This window comes from Jaculus jaculus, chromosome 1 (genome assembly GCF_020740685.1).
Source record: "Jaculus jaculus isolate mJacJac1 chromosome 1, mJacJac1.mat.Y.cur, whole genome shotgun sequence".
Classification (NCBI taxonomy): domain Eukaryota; kingdom Metazoa; phylum Chordata; class Mammalia; order Rodentia; family Dipodidae; genus Jaculus; species Jaculus jaculus.
The window spans coordinates 1,031,464-1,056,188 of NC_059102.1; the positions used below are offsets into that span (position 1 = coordinate 1,031,464).

General features: G+C 48.5%; 1 protein-coding gene across 2 annotated transcripts in view; it reads right to left on the reverse strand.

Annotated features, from left to right (window-relative positions):
* Inpp5a (inositol polyphosphate-5-phosphatase A) overlaps positions 1 to 24,725 on the reverse strand; it is a 198,750-nt gene that overhangs the window by 13,196 nt on the left and 160,829 nt on the right. For both annotated transcript variants that reach the window (XM_004669649.2, XM_004669650.2), the window contains exons 10-12: positions 11,650 to 11,745; positions 11,435 to 11,509; positions 3,872 to 3,945 (exon numbers count right to left, since the gene is read on the reverse strand). In XM_004669649.2, coding sequence (XP_004669706.1) covers positions 3,872 to 3,945; positions 11,435 to 11,509; positions 11,650 to 11,745 — 245 coding nt within the window. The remainder of the gene's footprint in view (positions 1 to 3,871; positions 3,946 to 11,434; positions 11,510 to 11,649; positions 11,746 to 24,725) is intronic.

Below are 24,725 nucleotides of genomic sequence, written 5' to 3' on the forward strand. Positions count from 1 at the left end.
ACATGTGGAGATTTTCCCCTGCTCTGTTTTCTTGAATGAGCAAGTGCAATGGATGACCTGTTGGATGGAGACAGCTTGGAGGCACCTGGCGTTGGGGAGCAGAAATACCTCAGACTCAGTGTCTATATGGTGGTCCAGGGTGTTAGAAAGAGCAAACCCTCCTGACATGCTGCATGGATATGAATAGTGCTGTACAACACATCCTGTCCAGGTTGGAAATAGCTCAGAAAGTGGAAGTGAAATTAAAAATAGCATGATTAAGGTGAGGCCACAGGCTGTGAGCAATGCTGTATGAAGACCTACCACCATACCACCACAATGCCCAACTGGCAACCTCCCCCACCCCCCGCACTTGCCCTACACAGTCTGTGTCCTCCAGGCTATATGAAAGCCAACTGGCTTCCCACGTGGCACCGCAGGAGAGGACTGTGAATGTTAGTTGATGGTCATAATTGTTGCTTTCAGGCAGGGTCTCCTTATGGTAACCCAGGCTAGCACTCAAACGCTGGATCCTCCCAGGGGTTTGTGCCATCACACCCCACTCATCAGCTTTAAAACACAATAGAAACAAATGGAGAAGGAACATCAGCATTTCCTGGGAAGTGAGGGACAATATGTGTGTCCCTGGAGATGGGCCAACATACAAGCTGTTTAAGCCCATGCCACTGTGACTGAGAAGAGGCCAAAAGGAGCTCAGGTGGACTGGAACTTTTACCCCATCCATCTTGAAAACTTGAATGCTATTTCCAAATTAAAGAAAAATATTTATAAGTTGATGAGACAACAGGAGTCCCATGTCTCCTTTGTGCTCAGTATCCAATGCAAATCCTCACATGGGCTCCATGGAACATCCATGCCTGCTGGGCTGGTGCTTAGGTGGAGGCACACAAGCCTAGCTCTGTGTGATAATAAAGCCAAAAGGCTGGGCCAGAAAGATAATATGTGCACAGATGCCAACAGGCACCTCTCAGGCTGCACAGACATAAGTGGCTACGTATGGCAGGCCTGGTCCTTAATCCTGCTAGATGATGATGGAGGGTGGTGAGGCCTGTCACAGGGTTCAGCTCCAAGGGAGGGACAACAGTTTCCCAGTCTTGGCGCAAAGCGGAGTCTTGTGCAAAAAAGTCACATGGCCATGAGATGAGAGTACATGGACTGTGGGCCACAGGGCTGTGAAAATACCCCTAACCAACACCAAAGGTGAATGGAGCTTGCTGGTGGGAGCCTTAAGGTCTGATAAGTGACACTGGTGTGTTCACAGAAAATGGCTAGAGTGTGGGGGCTTCAGATAATCACTTGACTTTCACCACTGCTGCCTGATACAGCTTGGCATGCCACAGCCCATCTTCAGTTTCCTTGGGCTGAGTGTAGAGCTCACCCCAAGGCCAGGTGCCCACAGGCTACATCCATCTCAAAGGCACAAAATGGTGTCAGCCCTGCTCTACCTGAGGGTTAGGGATCTGTTCCCCAGCTCATCAAAATGGTGGCAGATGTCCCATTTCTTCGTTGACTTTCCACCGGAATGGCTCTCAGCTTGAGGTTGCCTGCACATTGTCTCCCCACTTCCTAAATGAATGACTATAACTATCACCTGTGTGCCCTGCCTCCAGCCAGAAAAGCTCTGCTTTTGAGGGCTCAGGTTATCTGACTGGGCCCAGATGATCCAGGATGCTACCTTATTTTAAGTTCACTCTTAGTTGCTTCTGCAAAGCCTCTTAGGGGTCATGTAACAAACCACATTCTGGAATGAGGGTATGCCATCTCTGGGCCACCTTCCTGCCACAGTGACCACTCTGATCACTCCACCAGCACAGCTGGCTGCTGTGCTGCATGTAGTCCATCCTAGATGTTTTCTGAACACATGGGGTTCTGGGGTTCCTGTTGGTGTCAAAGCTTCTTATAATAACCACTACTGCCCTGACATCCCATTTAGGTACAGGTACAGGGAGAATGTGCCCATAACAAGCCAGCTAGAGGGGATGTGACCCCCACTTACTATCAGCCTGGGCCCAACACAGCCACGCCCCAGAGGCATACTGTGCCTCCAGCAGCCAAGGTCACTAAGCAGGGACCTTTCTTGGAGACACAACATTCAACCTTACAGAACATGCCAGCATGGTGAGATGGCTTCAAAGCTGTGAGAACTAATGCCCACTATGACCTGGTGGGGATGGCACGTCTCTCAACTGCCACGAAGATCAGGGGTTTTTCCTGTGCCAGCTTAGGTACTGCCTATGAGGTTCTTTGTCCTCAGCCTCATCAAGTACTGCCCTGAATTTTCAAGCCTTGACAGGCAGATACCAACTTGGGCCCATAAGCCCTGCAGGTTGGGGTTCCCAGCCTGCTGTGATCTCTGCACCTCTTAGCTCCTGCCAGGCGTTGGTGGGCTTTCTCTAGAACCTGTGGGCCAGAGGAGAACATTCAGGATTCTGGGAGTCACACAGGGGTCACAGCATCCCTCAGTGCTTTTGACTTTGGAAGTACCTGAAAGTCACTTCACTGCTCATTTGATGTGGTCCAGAATTTCACTGTGGGCCACTTGGCTGTGCTGTGGGGCCAGGTGTGCTGATGAGAACCACAAGAGGCCACTTCCTGAGCCCTGCTGATTGGGGACTGCATGTGTGAACACCTGGGTTCTTGGCCTGAACACTGAGGCACCCTGGGCCAAGTGTTTCCTGCTCTACAATTCTACCAGTCCTATCATTAGAGATTCCTCATCCCAGTTAGGAGTGTAGGCCAGTGACTGGCAACCAAGGAGCTGAAGAGCCCAGGTCCTGAGAAGAGTGGGCCATCTGTCCTACAAACCATGCCGACCACTGAGAGCAGAGCAGGTATGGGCCTCCTGCAGAGAGGCTAGAAGGACGCCTGGTTCTAGATACACATCTGCTCATTCTGAGGTACAGAGTTCCCACTAGGCCTGGCACAAAACAAGCAGGTATGAAATGGGCCTCCACAGGTGAGATCATGTCACCAGCACAACTGCAAGTCTGTTAGAATGTCTCCCCACCACCTAGAGTCCTGAGATTTTTGGGATCTGAGAAGAAGGCTGGAAGGAAACACAAACATAGCTCCTGGAGGCCTGTGCTGCTCACAACACCCCACCTATCCCCATCCTCTGGAGGCGCCTTTTGTATACTGCTTCCAGAAGACACCAAGACCCAGAGGCCTTGGCAGGTAAGGGAGGGTGTACACTCGTTGGGAGCACTGAGCATAGCCAGGAATTCTCCCTCTATTTTTTATGCCATGGCCCTCTGAAACCCTGGTGGTCTGTTTAAGTGTTACATATTTCAAGAATCTGTACATGTGAGTGAAATGCAGTACAAGCTCACCTGAAAGGAGAGCCAGAAGCCTCCAGGATGGCACACTACAGTGGGCCTGAGATTCCCACAGATCGAGAGCATGCCCCTGCCCTTGAATTCCATGCCTGTACATCTACCACAGCCTTTCTACACACTGGAAGAAGGTCCTCAAACTTTTACCAATCTTACAATTTATTAGTTTCTTTACTTTTTTTTCCCCCTTCCAATACTGGGAATTGACCACAGGGTCTTATGCATACCAAGCAAGCACTCTACCAAATGAGCTGTATCTCCACCCTCGGAAAAAGGTCTTTTATGAAAAATGAAAATAAGCACATTACACATTGCTCACAACCAATTGATTTCTTTAAGCCATGGAGAGGGTGGGAAGAGGTCCAATTCACACAGAGATGGATACACATAGGAATACATATACACACAGATGCATCCACACATAAGCACACGCAATACAGATGTTCACAGACACGTGTGCATACATTTGCAGAGATCAGGCACACCCGAGGAGAATGATGGGATGGTTGTTACCTGTTAGCAAGTACAGGGCCCCTTACCTGGGGGGGAATGAGATGTCCAGTTCACACAATCTGTCCTTAAACACAGATAATTCCTTGTCAAATTCTAAGAGCTAAAGAGAAGAAAAAGAAATAAAATCACTTTGGTTTTCTCACTAGGAGCATGGTGGTCTGTGTGCATCTGGAACATGTATAAAACTCTGGAAGTAGCAGGGTTTGAGCATGACACCAGCCCTACTCAGAGACCAAGCTGAGTCACCAGAAAGACCCAAGGGTGGCTGCCTGACTCTGCCATTCAGAGGTCTCTGTTGCTGGCAGTACAAGCACAGCACTCAGGTTGCCTGGCACTGCTCACAGGAGACACATGCAGGCACCCTGACAAGCACTCACCCCGTGGCCAGGGCTTCCAGCCCCCTTCAGAGCAGGGCACTTAAGCAACAGACAAGACACAGCTCCCACTGTGCCCAGTGCCTACAATAACCCAGGGTGAGCAAGATCAACTCTGAGTACATCATGAAATATGGCTGCAAGTTTGTGTATCAGTGAGATCCTAGCAGCCAGAAGGATAAACCATTCACTTGAACAGGCAGAGGAGGCTGGTTCCCACAAGATGCTTCAGAGATGACCCTTGGAGGGTATCATGCGTCCTGGAGGAGAGGTGCCCACCAGCCATGGCTCTGGGAAGTCCCCTCAAGCACCTTATGGGATACAATTTATCAGTCATGGCCTATCCATAGCTGCATGCAGACATGGCACTGTGCCAGGACTCCCCTTGAAATCACATCGTGTCCTTACTCCTTCCTGCCACCTCATCCATCATTCCTGACCACGCAATTAACAGCCTCATGTACATGGTAATTACTTGTGTGCCAGGCTGCTACCTGTCCACCACATGGGCCTCCTGCCTTCTCCTTACCAGAGCTGCCTTCACCAGGACAATATGAGGCTGGGTCCCACTCCTGACCATTAGCCAGAATGACCTTGGGCTGGGTAAGGGTCAGGTCAGGGAACCAGCTAGAATCCCTGTCAGAAGCGGCATTGTTTATAAGGTGGGAGGGGCAAGCCAACACTGTAGGCAGAGCTATTTTATCTCATGCCTTCAGAGACACATTCTGTGGCACCCTAGACATTCAGAGACTCAACTAGAGAGTCTTAAGACTCTGGTTGGTGTGGTTCAGACAATGAGAGCTGGAGGCCTGGAACCCAGGTTGATGGCCTGAGGCAATGCCTACCTAGGTGCGTGGGCAGTGTGCTGAGGAAGCCACTGGCTCTGTCTGGGAATGCCATGGTCTTGGCCATGTGATCAACAAGAAAAAGAAACAGATGCCTCTGGAGCTGCTGCTATGGTGAGCTGGGAGCCAGTGTTCCCCAGAGAGAGGGTGGAAAACTCAGGCAGCTAAGAGAAAGGGTCATGGTTGACAGATGTATTGGACCAAAATGCCATGGCAGCCAGTATAGTGAAGTTTTAGGAGTGCACAGGTAAAGCACGGGCTCCATCTTCCTAAATCTTCTAAGCCTTCTCTCTCCTCTTGTGTTTTACGGTGACTTTTAATAAAGACATGCAGCAGCAGTAAGCCCTGCCAGCTCTCCTGACGAGGCCCCATGAGGCGACCACACCCTGAAGCAGATGCTTCATGAGGGACTTGAGTTTCTTTACATCGCCACCGCTTGGGCCTTGTTTCAGAGCATACCTGCTGGGCTCAGTGCAAATCTACAGGTGGGAACAGGTCTCAGCCTAGGGAAAAGTGCCTAGTAGCTGTGTAGCACTCTGAAAGGGAGTGAGCTCTGGCTGGACATGGGAAGGGAGAATTCTGAGCTGTCGGGGTTCCTGCTCTGCACTTTGCTTACATCACTCCATTACTTCTAGCTGCTGCGTCCTCAGCTTGTTGTTCACTCTCTCCTGCATGCTGATACTTTATGCTTCACCCCACGTGTCAAGTGTCCTTTCAGGACTCACTGTGCTTCCTGAGGGTCTCTGACATGTACAGGTATAGAAACAGCTACGTAACTCCTGCTGGATAGTGGTATGCCTCTGCCCACCTGACCTATCTCTGCCATACTCTCTCAGTTTCTTTGCTGGTTCTGGGCAACTCCTCCATCTACTCCCTGTCCAGTCCACAAATCCCTTCTCCAGCTGTGCCTATTTGCCCTAGAATTCATCCACAGAGTTTTAACTTCTATAACTATGATTATACACAAGCTCTGTGTTTGTAGTAATTTAAACACTTATATTTTCTACAATATTATAAAACAGTTATATAATTGCTACCAATTATCCAACTGTCTGGCATTGAGTCTGTCCTGCCTTTAGCCATGTCCTCAGACTCTTGCTTAAGAGTGGAGTACTTCTTTCCATGCTCTGAAGACCAAGATTGTGAGCCTGTCATCACTGATTCTACTCAGAAGAAAACTTCTATTTGTGATGTGAACATGGTCTACTTTCCAGGAGATTCTATTCCAGTGATAGGAAATATCAGACAAAAAGCATCAAAATAAAAAACTTCAAAGCTTCACCTCAAAATTACAAGGTGTTAGAACAGACTCTCAATTCCCTCACATTCCTTATGCTTTGAGAACTTGAACTTTGTTCACTTTTATTTAGTTAGTTGAGAGCGACAGAGAGAGAGAGAGAGAGAGAGAGAGAGAGAGAGAGAGAGAGAGAGGGAGAGAATGGGCGCGCCAGGGCCTCCAGCCACTGCAAACAAACCCCAGACGTGTGCGCCCCCTTGTGCATCTGGCTATCGTGGGTCCTGGGGAACCGAGCCTTGAACCGGGGTCCTTAGGCTTCACAGGCAAGTGTTTAACTGCTAAACCATCGCTCCAGCCCGAGAACTAGAACTCTGAATGTTATGACATTATCCAGAGAAGGATGTAGTCTCAGTGATTGGGTCAGAGCAGCCCTGGTTACAGCCAGACCTTAATAAGGCAGTGCTGCCTGATGGCCACAGGCAAACTCCCAGCTCCTTCTTGAGCTCCCTGCAGGAAGATGCTGGGCAGGAACCACAGGGGATGAGAACCCTAGCCAGCTGGAGGTAAGCCCCCCCCCCATCTCCACCTTAGGCTTCTGGGAATTGTCTGCAGTACTTGAGCCTCATGAAGAAGCTACAGGCTGGGTTTGTGTTGCTCTCTGTGTCTGAGGTTCACAATTCAGTTTACACCTTTCTGGATCATAAAGGCCACTTTGGGTTCTGGTCCTGCTCTGCCTTCCATCCTGACTCTGGCAGACAACCTCCAAAAAGTAGCATGGGCCCAAAGACTAGTAACACATGGACTGTGACCCTAAAAAGGTAAAATTCAGGGCAACATAGATTTATTTAGATTCAAAGGACAAAAGTGTTGTTTTCCTGTAAGTTAAGGCTACTGCTCAGGGTAGTGGGCCCTGTCTTTGGCTCCCAGGGTCCACAGGTAGGGTCTGTGAGCACAGCGTGAGTAGATGAAACATTTGGATCTCTAGGCTACAGAAGTAAGTGAGACCCATGGATGGACACAGAAGGGTTATGTCCAGGGAAGTTGAGGAACTTCCATTCTGACTCTTTCAAGGAGTTAACTCTGAGCATTAGGACAGATGTGTAGGGTCAGCTAGGACATGTATCCTCCCACAGACCACATGGTCACAGCCCAGGCCCACAAGCCATACCATCAATATTGCAGCAGCTTTTAAAGCATTCTGCACATGTACACATGCACACTCATGCACACACACACAGCCTGTGTTCATACACTGTACATCTATATACACTTCACATATAAGTTCTCCCAAGCACAACACACACATGCTCACATATGCCTACAGTACACATGTACATACACAAATAGACATATAGTGTGTATAAAGGCACCTGCATAAATACAAACACGCACACATGCACACATTGGTTTTGCCTCTAAGTTGTGGGTGAAGTTTTAGAAGTATCTGCCAGTCTACCTGCATGTAATCACCTTTGCTCTGTGCTCTGCATCAGATTGCTAAATGCTGATATGGTCACTGGCCAGAGGTTTTCATGCCTAGCTCCGGGCCTACCTCCAAGGGTGTGGTAACTTCACACCATTTCCCACATGTATATAGGTGCCTGAGTGTGGGTGTGCTAATACATGTGAGCGAGGACACTGAGTATTTGTGTCTCTGGTATGAATGTGTGAGGAGTGGTTTTCACTCCTACCCACAGTTTTAAACTCTCAACAAGATAGTGCAGACCATGCCAGGCTGCCCTTGGGAGCCTCCATTGGCTCAGCACCTGTTCCTAGATGACACAGACACAGAAACACACACACACACTACAGAAAATATAACCATGCACAAGTTGTTGAGTAGCAGGAAGAAGGGCTGGGCTTGAGGCTGGAGGGCAGGTCAGCAGTAGATGTCAAGACTACAAGGACTTTGTCAAGGCCATCCTGTCTGGGATGTTGGCCCTGAGGTACCTATCTTCCAAAGAACCAAGGCCACTGTCACACTATGGCTTCTATGTCTAAGGTACCCTTCCCTCATTTGGGTTGAAGGAAACAATAGTTGAATTTTGAATGGACTTGGATCTATGGCTACTTAGATGGTGACAGAGCTAAGGAAGGGTTGTAGATCCCCCACATCCTCTGCCCATATTGCACGGTCTCAGTGTACATGACACGTGTCATGCATTTCCTGAGTCCCCACCACCATACTGAGGAGAGAGGACAGGTATGGGGAACTCTGTGCTTAATCCTCTGGGGGTCAGTGCTGTGTGTCAGCAGTCCTGAAACTTGAATTTGCATGCTGTCTGACCACATGCTCACTTGGCTTTTGCTGTGTGGAAGGTAAGCACAGGTGGGGGCCAGTGGGTTCTTGCTTGGCCGGCTGGCTTTGATAGGCTGGTGTGACCCTCACCCCATCTGACCAGCATGCAGAATGCCCGAGAGTCCATGTCTACCACATCAATAGGAGGTGACGTGGATTAAAGCTCTGCTGCCACCCACACAAAGATTCAGATGTGAAGCGCTTCTGATTGGAAATTACATTCCACTTCTGCTGAATTGATAATTTGTATTTCTTTGAGATTTTTCACAAACATGATAACCAATTTCACATGTATCTCACACATTCTTCTTGATTACAAAGTGAAAAACAGCACAGGCCGTGTGTGGACAATGATAAAGCAGCAGCCGGCTATACGTATCTGTCAGGAGCCGTCCCAGCTGCACAAATTCCACTGTTGCTTATGGACACCACGCTGATAAAGAGAAAAGGGCCCTGAAAATCAATGTGCCTGGGGCTTGGGCGGTTGCTAAACACACAGAAAACATCTCTATCCAACAGGCCAAGCACCTCGAAAATTCCCAAGCCCTGCCCTGGGACAGCCAAGGAAAATTTAATCTCTCCAAATCCTCACCAGGGCACTCCATCCTGCAGCCCTGACAGCCACACTTATAATTAATTATACAATTTCGATGGGAATATCGACTAAACAAAGCTATAAATCATAGAAAAAGTCAATACGCATGGACACATTCAATCATGTCCCGGCCAATGATTACTACTCTTAAAATACAATAATTATTTTCAGGAGCCAGCTTGAATTAAATTTCTGTCAGACGGGTACAAGACCGGTGGCTGATGAAGGATGCGATGGATTTTGGGGGCCGAGTCCAGCACAGGCACATCCATCCTGCAGAAGGCAGTTTGTTTGTAGTGTTCGTGATGCAGCGTGTCCAGCGAGGCCACGAGGATGAAGTTATCTCCAGTGCTCATTAGGCCGTTCATCCTGTCCCTCCAGGACTGAGGGGGATAATGCCTGAACTCTGGGCCTGAGTGATGGTGGCTGATTTCTTTCACATGTGTGTGACTTGGGCAGGGGTAGGTCACCCTGGCAACACACCCAAAACAGCTGGCAAGTTGACAAGGCCTCTCCGGAGGACCCACCTCTCTATCAGGAAACACCATGGAGCCATGGTCTCCTTCTGCATGCAGAAGGGGACCAGTGACACCAAAGCATGCTAGAGAGAAGGGGAAGGCTCTGTTAGTGAACAGCTGGAGGACACAGCAGGGAGCAAGTATGGGAAACCTATGGACAAGCAATAGCAGATCTGGTGACATCACACCACAGGCTTTCAAAGCCAACTGGTCATGTGGCAGAAATGAGGCCAAGACCCAGCCCAAAGGCCAGAGGGGTCAGCTTTACCAAAGGCAGGAGGTGATGGCTCTAGTAGGGGGAGACTTCAGGCTTCATGAGGTGTATTTTGCTAGGCACTGACCAGTAGAAGTGTGGGGGTCATGGAAGCCACTAGGCTCTGGGTTGAGTAAGTGGCAAGTGGCAGATGTTACTTCCCAAGAAAGGAAATAGCACAGAAGAAGGGCGGTGCTGGGGTCAAAAGTTGAAATGTCTGAGGAACATAGGGCTGTCTGCTGGACAGTTCCCTTCATCACTCACTTGATGTGCCCAGTTCTGCTCTTAGTACTGTGTGCATGACAATCCAAGAATTCTCCTACATGCTGTGAGGGGGAAACTGAGGCACTCGCTTGGTCCAGGGCAAGTCAATGAGAGTTACTACACACACTCCACAGAGCCTGACCTGGAAATCCTGGGTCTGCCCTCCTAGCACCTATACACTTTCACTTTAATGGGCCTCCATTGAAGTAACATCCTGAGAGCTGGAGGGCCTGTCCTCTTATCCCACTCCACCAACTGTGGCTGCAACTGATTATGACCACCTCCAGGAAGGAATTTTTCAGTTTTGATCTGGTTTAAATATAGCAATCATGGTGAAGCTTGTTATTACCACAGGGGGAAAGTTTACACTACACACATCATCATGATACCAGCCAACTCCCCAACAGTGCTTCACACTGACTGGAGCACAGTGACTGTCTCTAATAGGTATTGAGCAAATTCTATTAATACACTGAAAATAGAAAAAAATTATACTGCATTAAAAATGATAAAGAGATGGCAAGCAGGTTCACTTGCATGTGGCTCAGAGCAGAGCAGATGCCCACAGCCAGGGCTGCCTCTGGCATGGGGGGTACTCTTTCTTAATGGTGTGTATGGCATATTTTCAACATGCACTTTAATATACATATATGTACTCATATACAGCATGGTTATACATGTATGTACACATTCATACATATTTGTCACATGCAATTATGTACATAAACTCACATGATGCATGTAGACATGTGTGCTCATATGTACTTAGGTAGAACTTACACATACCTGCATATAGCAAGCTCATAACAGATGTGTGAGGAGATTGCTTGCACCTGTTATCATGCACGTGTGTGGCTTCTCCCCATTGAAAAATGAGCTTGCAAGCCTCTGCTGTGCACCTTAAGTCAAGAGGAATCCCCTGGCTTCCACTGCAGTAGGCAGGACCTTACTCTCCTATGAAGGAGATTTCAGTGCTTATAGATCATGAGGTCATCATGCTACCTGACAGGGCAATAACCCTGGCCTCCCAACCCAGCCTGGCCCCTGAAGTGCCCATGAGCTGTCCCCCACTGAGTCAACCTAGAGCTTGAGCTTAGAAGTGAGCTCTGGGTACTTTGCATAAACAGAGACGGTGCTTTGGGGGCAGGAGTGTCACATGGAAAAAATCGGAGTGACTGGCCATATGCTTGGAAACAAAACTTACCGCAGTGCCATTGTTGTCCCGGAAGACATCCTGGTTAAAGTAGTCGAAGAGCTTCTTCTCCAGCTGGAGCACGACCTGCAGAGTCAGAGCTGCTTCAGCGTTCAGTACATTCTCCAGCTCCTAATCTTGCAGCTCCAGGCAAAGGCAGAGCCCCTCTACCCTCCCTCCCCAGGATGGGCATGGCCGGTGGCTGCCCTTAGTCACGGGCCACTTACCTTCCTATCATTGTCTGACTCCCGAAATATCAACTTCACAACTTCATTGGTGTCAGCAGCACGGACAGTCTGCATTGTGGCCTTTGTGCACAGTGTCTACAAGAAGATAAGAGGGAGCTCAGTCCCAGGTTTACCCACCAGGTTAGCTGGTTAGTGTCACCCTGAGGCCAAAACCAGTTGTTTTTTCATGCCTCCAACAGGAGGGGAGAGGGCTCAACACTGCCTTCACATTGGGGTGCACACCTATGCTGGGGTATCCTCACAGAAGGCTCTGCACCAGGTTGTGGGAGGTCCTAGCTGAGGCTGGTTGCCAGCATAACACAGACATGATGTGCTCTCTGCTCCCACAGGAGGCAAGGCTTGGTCAGCAATGTCCATGCTAGGCTGTATGACGAGCACTATGGGGTGATGGTGCTGGCCCTCTTGCTTGTCTTGGCTGCCCAGAGCCTCGCCATGCCTGTGGGATATGCTGAGGCTGACAGGCTACAGTATAGCGCAAGCCCCAGGGGTCCAGAAGCAGGCAGTGAGGAAGCTAGTAGAGCAGCAGATGCTGTGGGTTTCAGCCAGGAGTCAGGGGTGTTTTACAAAAACTGATGGGTAGGATGGGTCAAGGACACAGAGGGCAAAGTGACCCCCCTAAAGCCTACACATCCTTGGCCATTAAAGAAGGGTGGCCAATGGGCAATAGAAGTAAGGGAATCAAGTGGCTATCAACTTCTCTGACATCTGCTTGGCTGTGCCATCCCTAGAGGCAGGGTTCAGGACAGCAAGCAGATAGCTTTCTTGGAATTCTTTCAGTCTTAATCTCAATACATGCAGAGGGGAGCCAACAGGGTCACTCCTCAAAGGCAGAATAACCCTGGGGACCCTCTAGGCAGAGGAGCCACTGTAAGCCCTCCCCTCCCCCGACCAGCAAGGAGGATGGAAACCTAAACATACAAACACATGTGACAAGGAAGGACAAGACCCCTAGTGACATTGGCAAAACGCCTTTGAAAGAAATGAAGTTTTGAAGTAAATGTGAAAACAGCTCAGGCTATGAGAAATTGGGCCTCCTGTTCCACTGGTAGAAAGGGGATGAAGGGAATAGCCAATTTCCTAGGCAACAGGTCATAGTCTGACAAAATGTGCAGAAAACAGCTAAATCAGACAGAAAGCAAGAGTCTTATCACCTGTGCTGAGGTTACAGTGGGGAGTGACACTCACAACTGGGTTGTGATTTATGTATAAATTACACTTCAAAAGAAGCTGTTTTTTTTTAAAAAAAAAAAAACAATATAATTTTTACTTTCAAAAAAATTTTTAGTATGAGACTCAGGAGAGCTGGCTTGGGCTGAGGGATCTAATCTCAGGTTATTGGAGACAAGAGGAGCAGAGCCAGTGATATGTATGGCACCCTCACCTAGGCCTACCGTGCGCCCAAAGCAGACTCCAGACAGGCCATTGACATTCAGGGCACACACTGGCCAAGCCCCAAAAGTGGCTTTTGAACTCTGTGTCACAAATCAGCCTGGCTGCCTTGGAACTATGGAAGATTAGAACAAGGACCCAAACAACCTGGGGTCCCAAGGCCACCCTGCCCCCACACTCCATGGAAGTCCCGACCCATCCTGAGGCTAATGCGCTTAAGTGGCTTAAGCCGATTTCTGTGAATGGAGGAAGGCTCTGGGTGAGGACCCTGGGGGCTGACAGGCTGAGGGCCTTTGTAGCTACTGCAGGACAGTTCAGGAAATTCATGGCTGTGTCTCCTTAAAGATACCCCTTCTTTATCTCCCCACTCTGACAGCTCCCAAAGGATCAGCATCTGAAGGTCCCCAGGGCCATGCTCAGGGCCAGCCTCCACAGCCCTTTCTCCCACACGGAGAGTGAATGGAACCATCTCATTCACAGGTTTTAAAGGCCTGCTCAGGCTGAGCCTGTAAAGCAGGCTCTTTCCTTTGCTTTTCAACCCTATGAAGCTGTGGCCACTCAAGCAGAAACCGCCAGGCCAGCCTTTCCGGCTCAACTCGAGGAAAGGATTTTACTCTTTTGAAAGGAGGAATGTTCTAAATGATAGTTTAAAAGCCATCTAAGACTTACTTCATCACCAGTAACTGTGCTGCAGGGCACTGGAAGGGGTAGCCCAGCACATGGCCTTCTTGGCCCTCAAAGGACTGTTTTGTTTCCCAGAATTTGCTGAGATCATCATGTGCCAAGGACATCCACCTGCTACTCCTAGTTTCTTCTTGCATGGACAGAGCATACTGCCTGGGCTGGAATCTTTGGCCCAGGGCACTGGTGATAGCTACAGACAGCTGTTTTCTGTGCTGTTGAACCACACAATTTTTACAGCCCATTACATTTGCACAAAGCTACCCTGTGATCAGATGCTCCCAAGTATATGTGGGTATTGTCAACTCATTCCAGGAACTACTGTCATAAACATTGCCAATAAAGTTCGGAACTCTATTAAGGACATTAGTCTATATAGAAAAGCAAAAATTCCCCTGTGCTTTCTGACACATGGGCACACTTATGCATGGCTTGACTGTCCTCCAACCTCAATACAAGAAGCCAAATTCCATCTCCACAAAGGCCTCTTCCTATACCATTTCCTCTTCACAGAGAGGCAGGAGAGTATAGGCATGCAGGGAAGGATGGGCTCCTTGGAACCAGGTCAGCTCAGGGACTGATTCCCCCAAGCAGATTCCATCAGGCCAGGAGCCTTTCTCTGGACCTGATGGAATCTGCCTGGGGGAATTTCTAGATAGTACATTTGCAAGTTCTACAGATAATTCTGGCCTATGGAGGTCAAGAAGCACATCAAGCAAAAATACAGAAAAAGACATTGTTAGAAATTTTTATAAGCAATAACTTAAACAGGTACTGCTAAGCTCAGGATTTATATATCAGAGTGAGAAGTCCCAGCATTTTAGCTGCTAAAGGCCAATCAAGCAATGGAATATGGAATATCTGTCTCCAAAGCCAGTGGTGGTCTTTAAATAGCATCTTAGTCCAAATATGCCAGCAGCTAAAAGAATCTGGACTCCCTGTGGACCTGACTTTGGAAGGCAGGTTCCCCTCTGTACTTCACATAATGCAAGGGCACATGGTGGGCTCCAGGAGCAGAGTCTGAGAAGGATAGGATGCCCTAGGGAATGGCACTTTCAACTCCACCAGGCTGGGCAGGTTTCCAAGATCACAGAGCCTGGGACCAGGCAGACGGGCATTCCCAGGTCAAGCCACTGCCAGCATCTCTATTTGATTCTGGTGCCTGTTGGCATGCGTACTGTGACCCTTAGTGTTCAAGAGAAACACCTGGCAATGCTGCATGTGTTGCCTTGTCATGCAAGGATTTTTCAGGAATCCAGGTAGAACCTGTGCCCCTGAAGTGGCTCGGTGTTAGTCAGGTAACTAATGAGACTTGGGAGTAAGAAGCAGGGGTCACAGCAGAGCAGGTGGGGGCTCAAGGTAGAAACTGACCTGAGAAAATGCAGGCCTGTGCTGGGCAGGGCGCTGAGTATAGGACAAGGGGCCATAGCAACCCTTGGGATAGAAGGGGTGATACATGGGGGCAGAAGAAAAAGAATCTTGTTTTCAGGATGTGGACAGTAATGAGGGACAGGTGGTGGTGATGGCAAGGACACAACATGAAAAAGCAGGTAGATCAGGTCTGAATTGTGAGGAGGCTGGAAACAGGGTAGGGCATGGTTATAGGGGCCCATCCCATGGCTCTTGGGAGACCAGAACAGAAATAGGGGTGCAGCCGGCAGCTGGGGCCCAGGGTCTTCTTTGCTTCTTAGAAGCAGAGGAAAGTGAAGTACACTGTCAGCTTTCCTATTTCTTCCATCAAGTGTGCTGTTGGAAGCAGGCTTACATTAAAGTCACTCCTTTTTGGAGCACGAGTGGCTGTCTTTTGCCACTGCCTCATCTCTGAGGATTATGACACTCACTCCCAGGCTTCACTCTCATCTGGAGCTCTGGAACTCTGCAGGACATCCAGCCCTGGCTATGGTACCTATGGCCTAAGGGGCTCACTTGGGTTCACAGCCTGAGTCAGCAAATTGAAGAACAGCTGATGCCACAATGTTAGATCCTGCAAGAAGGCATTTTCTTTTCTTTTTTTTAAATTTTTTTAAAAATTTTTATTTATTTGAGAGTGACAGACACAGAGAGAAAGACAGATAGAGGGAGAGAGAATGGGTGTGCCAGGGCTTCCAGCCTCTGCAAACGAACTCCAGACGCGTGCGCCCCCTTGTGCATCTGGCTAAGTGGGACCTGGGGAACCGAGCCTCGAACTGGGGTCCTTAGGCTTCACAGGCAAGCGCTTAACCGCTAAGCCATCTCTCCAGCCCAAGAAGGCATCTTCTTACTGCAAGCTGCCAGATCTGGTGGCCGTGGACATCTGGGCTCTAGGTACCCACTCGTCTGTGGCCATAATCCTCAGTGTCAGAGTGAACACAAGAAGTGATACCAGAGGCTGTGGAGGAAGCACCCAATAGGGCACTAGGCTCACAAGGGCAGGAATTGGGACTGCTGAAGAGGCCACAAGAAACACCAGGCCCAGGAATGCCCCTTTCTCTACAGTGACTTGGAATGATCCCAGATTCTTCCCCACTGATAGTGACACTGTGCTAACTTGTGAGGCAGACCAGGGCATTTAGATGGCTGGAGGCATAGACTATCTAGGAAAGAAGTCTATTACTCAATGACAGCCCAGACTCCCTGTCAAGTGGTAGACTGGGTTCTCGAAGGAAGGGGGCATTTCAGAGTCGCCTTCCTGGGCAGTTAAGGAGTTCCATGAGTATACCGAAGGCTTAGCCTTCAGTAAAACAGGTAGTGCACTTGTGGGTCCAAAGCTGACCAGTCATAGCTGCCGCCGCCCATCCCTCAAGCTGGTGACCAGCAGCTCTCCCACAGTCCCGAGGCACCCAGATGGAGAAGCATACTCCACATTGGGCTTGCTTGCCAGGCCACTGGTTTGGGTATAGCCTGTGCCAGAATCTGCCCTATGGGAGACATGGCAAGGTTGCTGGATGGTCTTGGACCTTGGGATTGTCTAGCCCAGGACTGTACTTTGGGAGGGGCTGATACCACTGTTGTCTGAGGTAGCCTGTCACTCACCAGTGGTTGCACAAAGAGGTGGGAGCAAGGTTTAATCTTGACTTTAGTCAGCAGATGAAAACTGAGACTGTTTAAAAACACGGGCACCTTCTGGCCTGGCCACAGCAGACAGGTACTGCATGACTTTTTCATCTCTTCCCAAGCTGTCTCTCTTTGCTCTCTCTCAATCTCCAGGGGCTAAAGAGTGTGAAGAGCTAAATAACCATAGAGCAGTTCTTCCCACTTACCCAGCCCTCCTTCTCAGACATTGTAGGCAGCAAGGGGGAGACATTTCAGGCATACCCAAGAGGCAAACCACCCCAAGAGAATCAGGCTTTCCCCCAAGTGGAACCTGGAGGGAACCATGCTCCTACTGCCATGTCTGCAGTGTCATAGGAACCAGCACAACCAAGGGTGTTGTGGGTTCCCTGGCTGAGGATAATGGCTGTTATGCTAAGCCAGAGAGGCTTCTGAGCCATGGGTGGTAAGATGCTGCTCAGATCCCAGCACCACGGTAGGCTGGTTCTCAGATTCCTGGACTGCTCGACACATACTCAGTCACGAGCTAGGCTAAAATTTCCCATTAAACTGAATGTATAAGCTCCTGAAAATTGGAAGGATCAAAACAAGCCTGCTCCTCTCAGCTGTGACAGCCCCTGGCCTGTCACTTCACAGGACCTTTGTGAGGTACCTTACTTGGAGCAGCAGCCCCCACCCTGATCCTGCCATCATCAGCTCCTTGTGTTTGGGCTGCAGCATGGATGGGTCAGTAGCAATTCCATGTCAGTGGAGGAGACTACTGCAAGGGACCTACCTTCAACTTCTCATAAACAAAGCCCTGCTCTGAACTGAGGGCACAACTTGACAGCTTCTGCTTTATCCACCACTCAGCCAGTCTGTACTGCAACGTGAATGCTGATAGCAGAAAGCTCTGGTTCTCACAGTGCAGTGTCCCTCACACACGTGTCATCCCATAACCCTTACCCAAGGTTCCCTGACACTGCTGTTTCAGAGCTCTAGAGGCCACTCCATGGGCAGAGGTATCAGGCTATGGGGTGATGTTGTTGGGAACTAGCCACAGTTTTTACCACTAGAAGTCCCATCTGCACAGTGGGACTAGGAGCAAGCTGCTCTTGAAAACAGTGCCTGGCCCTTAGAACACTGCCCACCTGGCAAGCACTCATCTCTAGTGATACCCATGGAAGAAGGAAAAAGGGAGGAGGGGAGGTCAGCCTGCATCCAATCCAGGTACAGAAGTACATGTGTTCACATCTCACGAGGACCTGTCCTGCCTGATTGTAGGCAGCAGCTAGTGAATGGGTGGGCTTGGAGATACATCTTACCAATTTTTCATGCCTATCCTTGAAACATGACCCTGCTCCTGAGCTTTTCTTCTTCTGACGACTTCATGCAAGAAAACATGCTGAACCTCTGATAGCGTGAAATCAGGAACAAAAAGCCAAGGACAAAGGGAGTGAGAGTGGCTATGGCTGGCCAAATTTCAGCCACACTGAAGTCTGTAGGAATGTCTGAAAGGATATTCTTACAAAAGATATGGCCTTAAAACAATGTCTTTTGCAATATGGAGAATGAAGCCAAAGAAAGCAACATGCTATGTATGGCAAATCCAGGCAGAAATAGACTTGTATCATGAGGTTCAGTGACATTCTTGGCTGGTTTCTTAGGTCCATCAGAGATTTGTGCCCAGCACTACTGTCTGTTCATTTTTAAACAAATATTTTATTTATTTATGAGAGAGGAAGAGACAGATAGAAAGAGAGGATAGGCACACCAGGGTCTCTAGCCACTGCATACAAACTCCAGGCACATGTGCCCCCTTGTGCATATGGCTTATGTGAATCCTGGGGAATCGAACCTGGGTCTTTAGGCTTTGCAGGCAATTGCATAACTGCTAAGCCATTTCCCTAGCCTCCAGTCTGAAAATATTTTCCAACGTACTTTTTGCTTCCCAGAGCTGCAGTTTACTGACATTTGATCCTCACTGTCCAAGATTTCAGAGGACAGCAATGGCTAACAACAAAACTGTGTGTGGAGGGTCTGGTTTGAAGAAACATGGTCAGTCTCTGAATGGAATAAAGCCACAGCAGCTGTTGTGGGACAGTGTTTCAGAATAAGAAAGGCAAAGCTGGGAGTAGAGTTAGGAATGGTCCTTGGACACTACTTCCTCTTGAGAATGGGACAGATGCTTGGAGATCTGAACAGCTGGGCAAGGTGCTGCCTCTGCATGATGCTAGCATGGGGCAGGACTAGAGAATTTGGGGTGAGAGGCACTTGTGTACAGCGAGCTCCTCAGGTGTCTGTCTACTCACATCATTCACTCAGAGACCTCTGTCAGCATCCCTGTTCAGTCACAGACTAGGTGGCTGGGTCCTGATCTGTCCAAGAACAGGTGCTCTTCCATGAAACCTGGAGCCTCAAGACTGTGCACAGCACTTCTGGTTTCCCAGCTTCCACATGCTTGGCCAGTACCTGAGATTCTCTAACAACAGCTCTGTGCAGATAGAAACAATTTCCAGAAGCTGCAGCCAGCAGGGGCACTGGTTACTGTCCATTTAGCCTCTACATTCACTCTGGGGCATTTCTGGATGAGATGGCTATCAAATGGCTGGAGATCTGAGAGGACCATGTGGTAACCTGCACTGGGCTTGGGCATTAGCAGCTGGTATATGGCAGGAAACTGCTGATGTCAAGGAAACTAACCTGTTCAGCCAGCACCATGACATGAGCACATAAGCCTGTGATGGGCTCTTCACTAGGACAGTAGCCACAGGTGAGACAGAAAATCCATCATGGTCCCATCTTTTTTCTTCCCATCCTTCTCTTAATTAGATTCTAGCCATGGGGTTGGAGGGATGGCTTCATGCTTAAGGTGCTAGCCTGCAAAGCTAAAGGACTCAGGTTCAATTCTCCAGGACCCACATAAGCCAGATGCACAAGGTGGTGCATGTTTCTAGAGTTCGTTTGCAGTGGCTGAAGGCCCTGTTGTGCCCATTCTCTTGCTGTACATCTGCCCCTCTCTTCCTCCTTCTCTCTCTGCCTCTTTCTTAAATATAAAAATAGAAATAAATAAATAAAAATAGATTCTAGCCATGAAAATGTGCAGAAGTGAAGGGCTAGGAGCTCCACAGACTGGTCCTCACACAGCAGAACTAGCAAGAGGGGACAGGAAGGGCTTATTGCAAATGGCTTCCACACAGACAGGTTCTACTAAAGAAAGGAACAGGAAGAGCTTCCAGCAAGCAGCTCCCAGGAGGCTCCAAACAGACTTCCATTGAAACAAGTTAATGGAAATCATTACTGACCAGTTCTCATTTTTGAATGGTTCCAAAATGCAGACTTGATCCAAAAGATAGCATTATTTATGCTAAAAACCAGTTCACTCAGAGTGTTTCACATTAATATGAATTTGCGTTCTACTATGTGGTACACTATTAAATCAGCAGAAGGCTTTTCTTTGGAAGGCAGTATTAACCAAACAGGTCTCCTCTGTGCTGCCACTACAGGGAGATTGGAGGCTGTGCTTCCACAGGCCAGGCTGCCCAGATCCCACTCAGAATCAAGGGTCAAGATCCCACAGCACTCCTATCATACCAAAGTTACAAGTGGATGAAATTCTAGGTTTAAATTCAGGTACTGAAAAAAGTAGGCACCAGGAATTCAAATGTTAAATTCTAACAGACATCACAGTCCTCTGATAGCCAACTGAGATTAGGAGCCCCAATTAAGTGGCATTAACTATTCATTGACAGTAATGCAAATAGTAAACTATTCACAGAGTACTAAATGAGAATAATTGGTAAGCCACTCAATTGACAGCCCTGAGATAGAAATCAGTAGCTTTGAAGTTTGTATTTCTCATGGTTAGTGGGAGGGTGTCTATGGAGCATGCTTACAAAATAGCAACCCAGCAACTCCTCTGACCTTTCCCCATTGTGGTGGACACATGCTACACCCCAAAGTCAGAAGTCTGTGTGTCTAAAAAGGCAACAGGGAATTGCCACAGTGAACTGCTGTCTAAGGGATGCCTATCTTGACTGCTCCATGCCAATGTTTGTGTTTGGCAGAGATCAAGGTCCTAGACCCATACACATATGCAGAGGCCACTGGCACCCTCATAGAGGTATAAGAGGCCACCACTAGACTGGAAAGATTCATGCTGTAATAAGCCTAATTGTGTTTAAAAAAAAAAACACTTCTAATTTACACATACAAAAAGTCCTTTTGGCCTTTTTCTAGGACATACAGGAGAAACAAAGAAAGAAAGGACGGAAGGAAGGAAGGTAGGTAGATGAAAGGGGAGGAAGAGGCAGAGTTATACCAGGGACTTAGCTGTTATTGCAAATGAACATCAGATGCTTGTGTCACTTTTTGCATCTGGTTTTAAGTGGTGCTGGGGAGTTGAACCTAGGTTGGCAGGTTGTACAAGCAAGAGCCTTTAATCACCTTGGTATCTCCTTAGCCCTAAAAAGGGGGGGAATTTTTGACATCAACCTACAAACTAGAAACAAAGCTAATTAAATATGTAAACTTCCTACAAAAAAAGTCCTCAGAATGTAACGTAAATGTAGAAGTTACTCAAAGTAATGTAGTGATTCACAACATAGCACAGCTGCCACAAGCCCTAGGCAGATATAGTCCAAACACATGTCTCCTTTAGAAGTTATGCCATTTAAAAATACATTCAGGGCCTTATAGCCCAGGTTTGATTCCTTAGTATCTGCATAAAGCCAGATGCACAAAGTGGTACATGTGTCTGGAGTGTGTTTGCAGTGGCAAGAGGTCCTGGTATGCCTATTCACTCTTTCTTTTTCTTACTCTCTCATAAATAAACAAAAATATTTAACAAAAAAGCACATTCAGGGCTGGGGAGATTGCTTAGTGGTTAAGGCCCTTGCCTGCAAAGCCAAAGGGTCGAGGTTCAACTCCCCAGGATCTATGTAAGCCAGATGTACAAGGTGGTATATGCATCTGGAATTCATTTGTAGTGGCTAGAAGCCTTGGCATGTCCCTTCTCATTCTCACACACATAAGTAAATAAATAAAAATATATATTTTTTAAAAAAAGAATATTCAATGATTCGAAGAACTCTGCTGTTGTCATTCTTTTTAAAACCAACCTCCACAGTGCGTGGTGGTGTGTGGGCAACCCCATTTGAGGCCCCAGCACCACGACTTCTTACCACATGAATGCTGAATTGGCCACAGGCATAGGTGGAATGGAATGCCCAGGTGGCCCCACCTTCGGCAAAAGGCAACAGGGGATTGCTACTGTGAACTGCTGGTGGGGGAGGGAGAAGGCTAACTTGAGAATCAGTGAGCCCCCGAGATACAGATCTGTCACTCCTGACTTGAGGTTTGACACTGAGGACTGCTAACCAAACAGGAGAAGCAGGTGGTAGCACATATGTAAACTTACCACCTGAGATCACACTCCTGGCCAGAGGTCTGCAAAGTATTTTGTGACCCACAGGAGCTGGATATATGGCCCTTCTGCCTGGCTCTGATAAAACTGGACCCACCTCACATGGAGCCCAGGTTATGATGCCACTCTCTATGATGCAGGCAAAACTCCACATCACAGCAGCTTGCTGTGGGCTGGTCAGGCTGAGGTGGGGTGGACCACTGAAAGGAAGAGCAGGGCCTTGAAAGCACACTTAGCCCCTGCAGATTCATAGCTGTGAGCACACATACATAGGGCAGGCTAGGCACAGCTACCCCAGCTACCCCTGAGCCCCTAGAAATCTGCTGGTAGACATGCAGGTCCAAGCCTTTTCTGCTATGGCATGGAATGTACCCATTGTATTTATGGATTGTTCACAGAAGGAGCACAGCAGAGGCCTTAGCTCAAGAAGGGACCAGCGGCCACATATAGCCAGCACTTCAGGTAGAGCAACCCATAGGCTAGAGCAAAAGTATCTGGGGTTCTCAGAGCAGCTTTTGTGGGGCCATCAAGGATAATGATCAGGGGGACATCACTCTCCTGGCTGATTAACATGGCTACCAGTAGTATCTGCATACCAGAAAGCCTGAGCTGGCTTGCTCTGACCATGGTTCTCTTCACGTAGTAGACCTGACAGTGGGGTGTGCACTGTGGTCTTTTCTAATGAGCTCTTCCAAGCTGGTACAGTCAATGCTGGAACCTCTTCTGTGCTACTTGGAAAGCTGTAACCAGAAGCTTCTCTTCAGGGTGGCTGCTGAGACAGCAGTGCCTTTGAGGGCCCTACTTGCTAACAGGCACAGCTGGCTCTCAAGTGTGTACCTGTCAGAAACTGGCAACTCGATTCTGAATATGGCTGCCAGCCTCCAAAAGCATGGTCACCACTGCCAGTACTGGGGAGGTGACGGACAGCAGGTGTGGCATGGCCGGGCCATGAAGAGACAGGCGTGCCTGGCACGGCTGTCACTCTGCGTCACCATAGCCAGCTGAGCACCCCAGCTGCCAGTTGCTACCATGCAAGGCATAAAACATACCCTCCAAACAATCCCAGCAGCAGGGGTGAGCTGGAGGCTGTATTACAGTAATGATGCATGGTCTGTTAGATGCACAATAATTGTGTTTAATTTGTGTATGTTTTAATTACAGCTTTGTGTCAAATTTGATCACAGTATCATCTTTTCAGTTCTGCTCTGTAAGCATGTTTGCATTAATTTGCATCTTAAGCATAAGAAGCTGTTCTTCCTGAGGCACAACCTCTCAACTCTACCCACAGGACCACTTTCACAGGCCCCCAGCCAATACCTACAGCCCTCTCTCACTCAAGTGATAAGCAGTTTTCCACTGGGCTCAAAGAGCCTCCAGGGCCCAGAGGCTGGTTCCTTCCCAAAGACACCTCAGAGCCAACCTCCCTGTGGGAGGAACAATGCTGCCTTTAAAACATTTGATTTACGGTGGCTGGGCTTAGCTCACTGGCCTCTTATTGTTTGGAGATGGATTTAATTAACCTCTGATAAATTTTGCCAGCCAGTGGGATGGTGTGAGACCCGACAGGGAAGGGCTATCAGTGGGCCAAATTTCCCTGAAAGACAAATACTCCTGGTCTGCCAGAATGCTGGGAAGACTGCTCTGGGGTGCTGTTCTGCACCAGGGTTTGGTGACCTAAGGGGGCAAAGCCTGGGCTTCCAACAGACATAGAAAGTCAACTTCCACTTTTGCTCTTAAGAGGGCAGCCATTGCCCATCTGTTGAAGAAATACCTACATGTGCTGGGTAGTGCCTGGAGCCCATGGCTGCTGGCAGCTCCAAGTCTGCCTTTCGAGAACATACCTCCACTCAGAGCATCACATTTGAGCAGCACATATTTCCCTCCAGAGACCTTCCTACTATGACTGTTTTGATCCCACGGCCCTCTACTTTTCACTCTTTTGGCGACTGAGAGGCACTTGGTGTGTGGGAGGGTGACTGCCTAGGTTGAGGGCACAGAAGTCCCAAAGAGCACTGGGGCTGAGACTGGGTATGGCCTTCCCCTCACTTCTGAGGATGGCTCTGCAAGTATGGGCATGGAGGCATTCTGAGGTAGAAGATGTCCTTCCTGGAAGAGTAGGTATAGAGAGGTAAGGACAGGAAAGGCTTGATACCCCACATGGCCATGTCTGTGAAATGGGGCATCAGCCAAAGGTCAGCAGAAACCATCAAGCTCTCCATTGAGCTGGGCTTAGCTGGGGCTGCATGGGTCCTATGGGTCCTTGGGTGGAGTGGAAGCTCTGGCTTTCTGCTTCAGAACAGTCCATTTAGTAGACAAGACAGTGGGCCCTGGAGACAAGGTGGGACATAGGCTTCTGTGAAGGGATAGCAGGGCTAGGTGCCAAGAGTTCCCACACTCAGCTGACAATGATGATGCCACAAGGGAAATGGTCTTTAATTCCAGAGCTACAGCCTTCACTTCAATAAATGGGCCTAAAAACTCACACTAAAAATCTGTATTTAGTATTTTTTAAGTTTGCTTTAGTTATATAATAAAGTGTGTACAAAGTGTA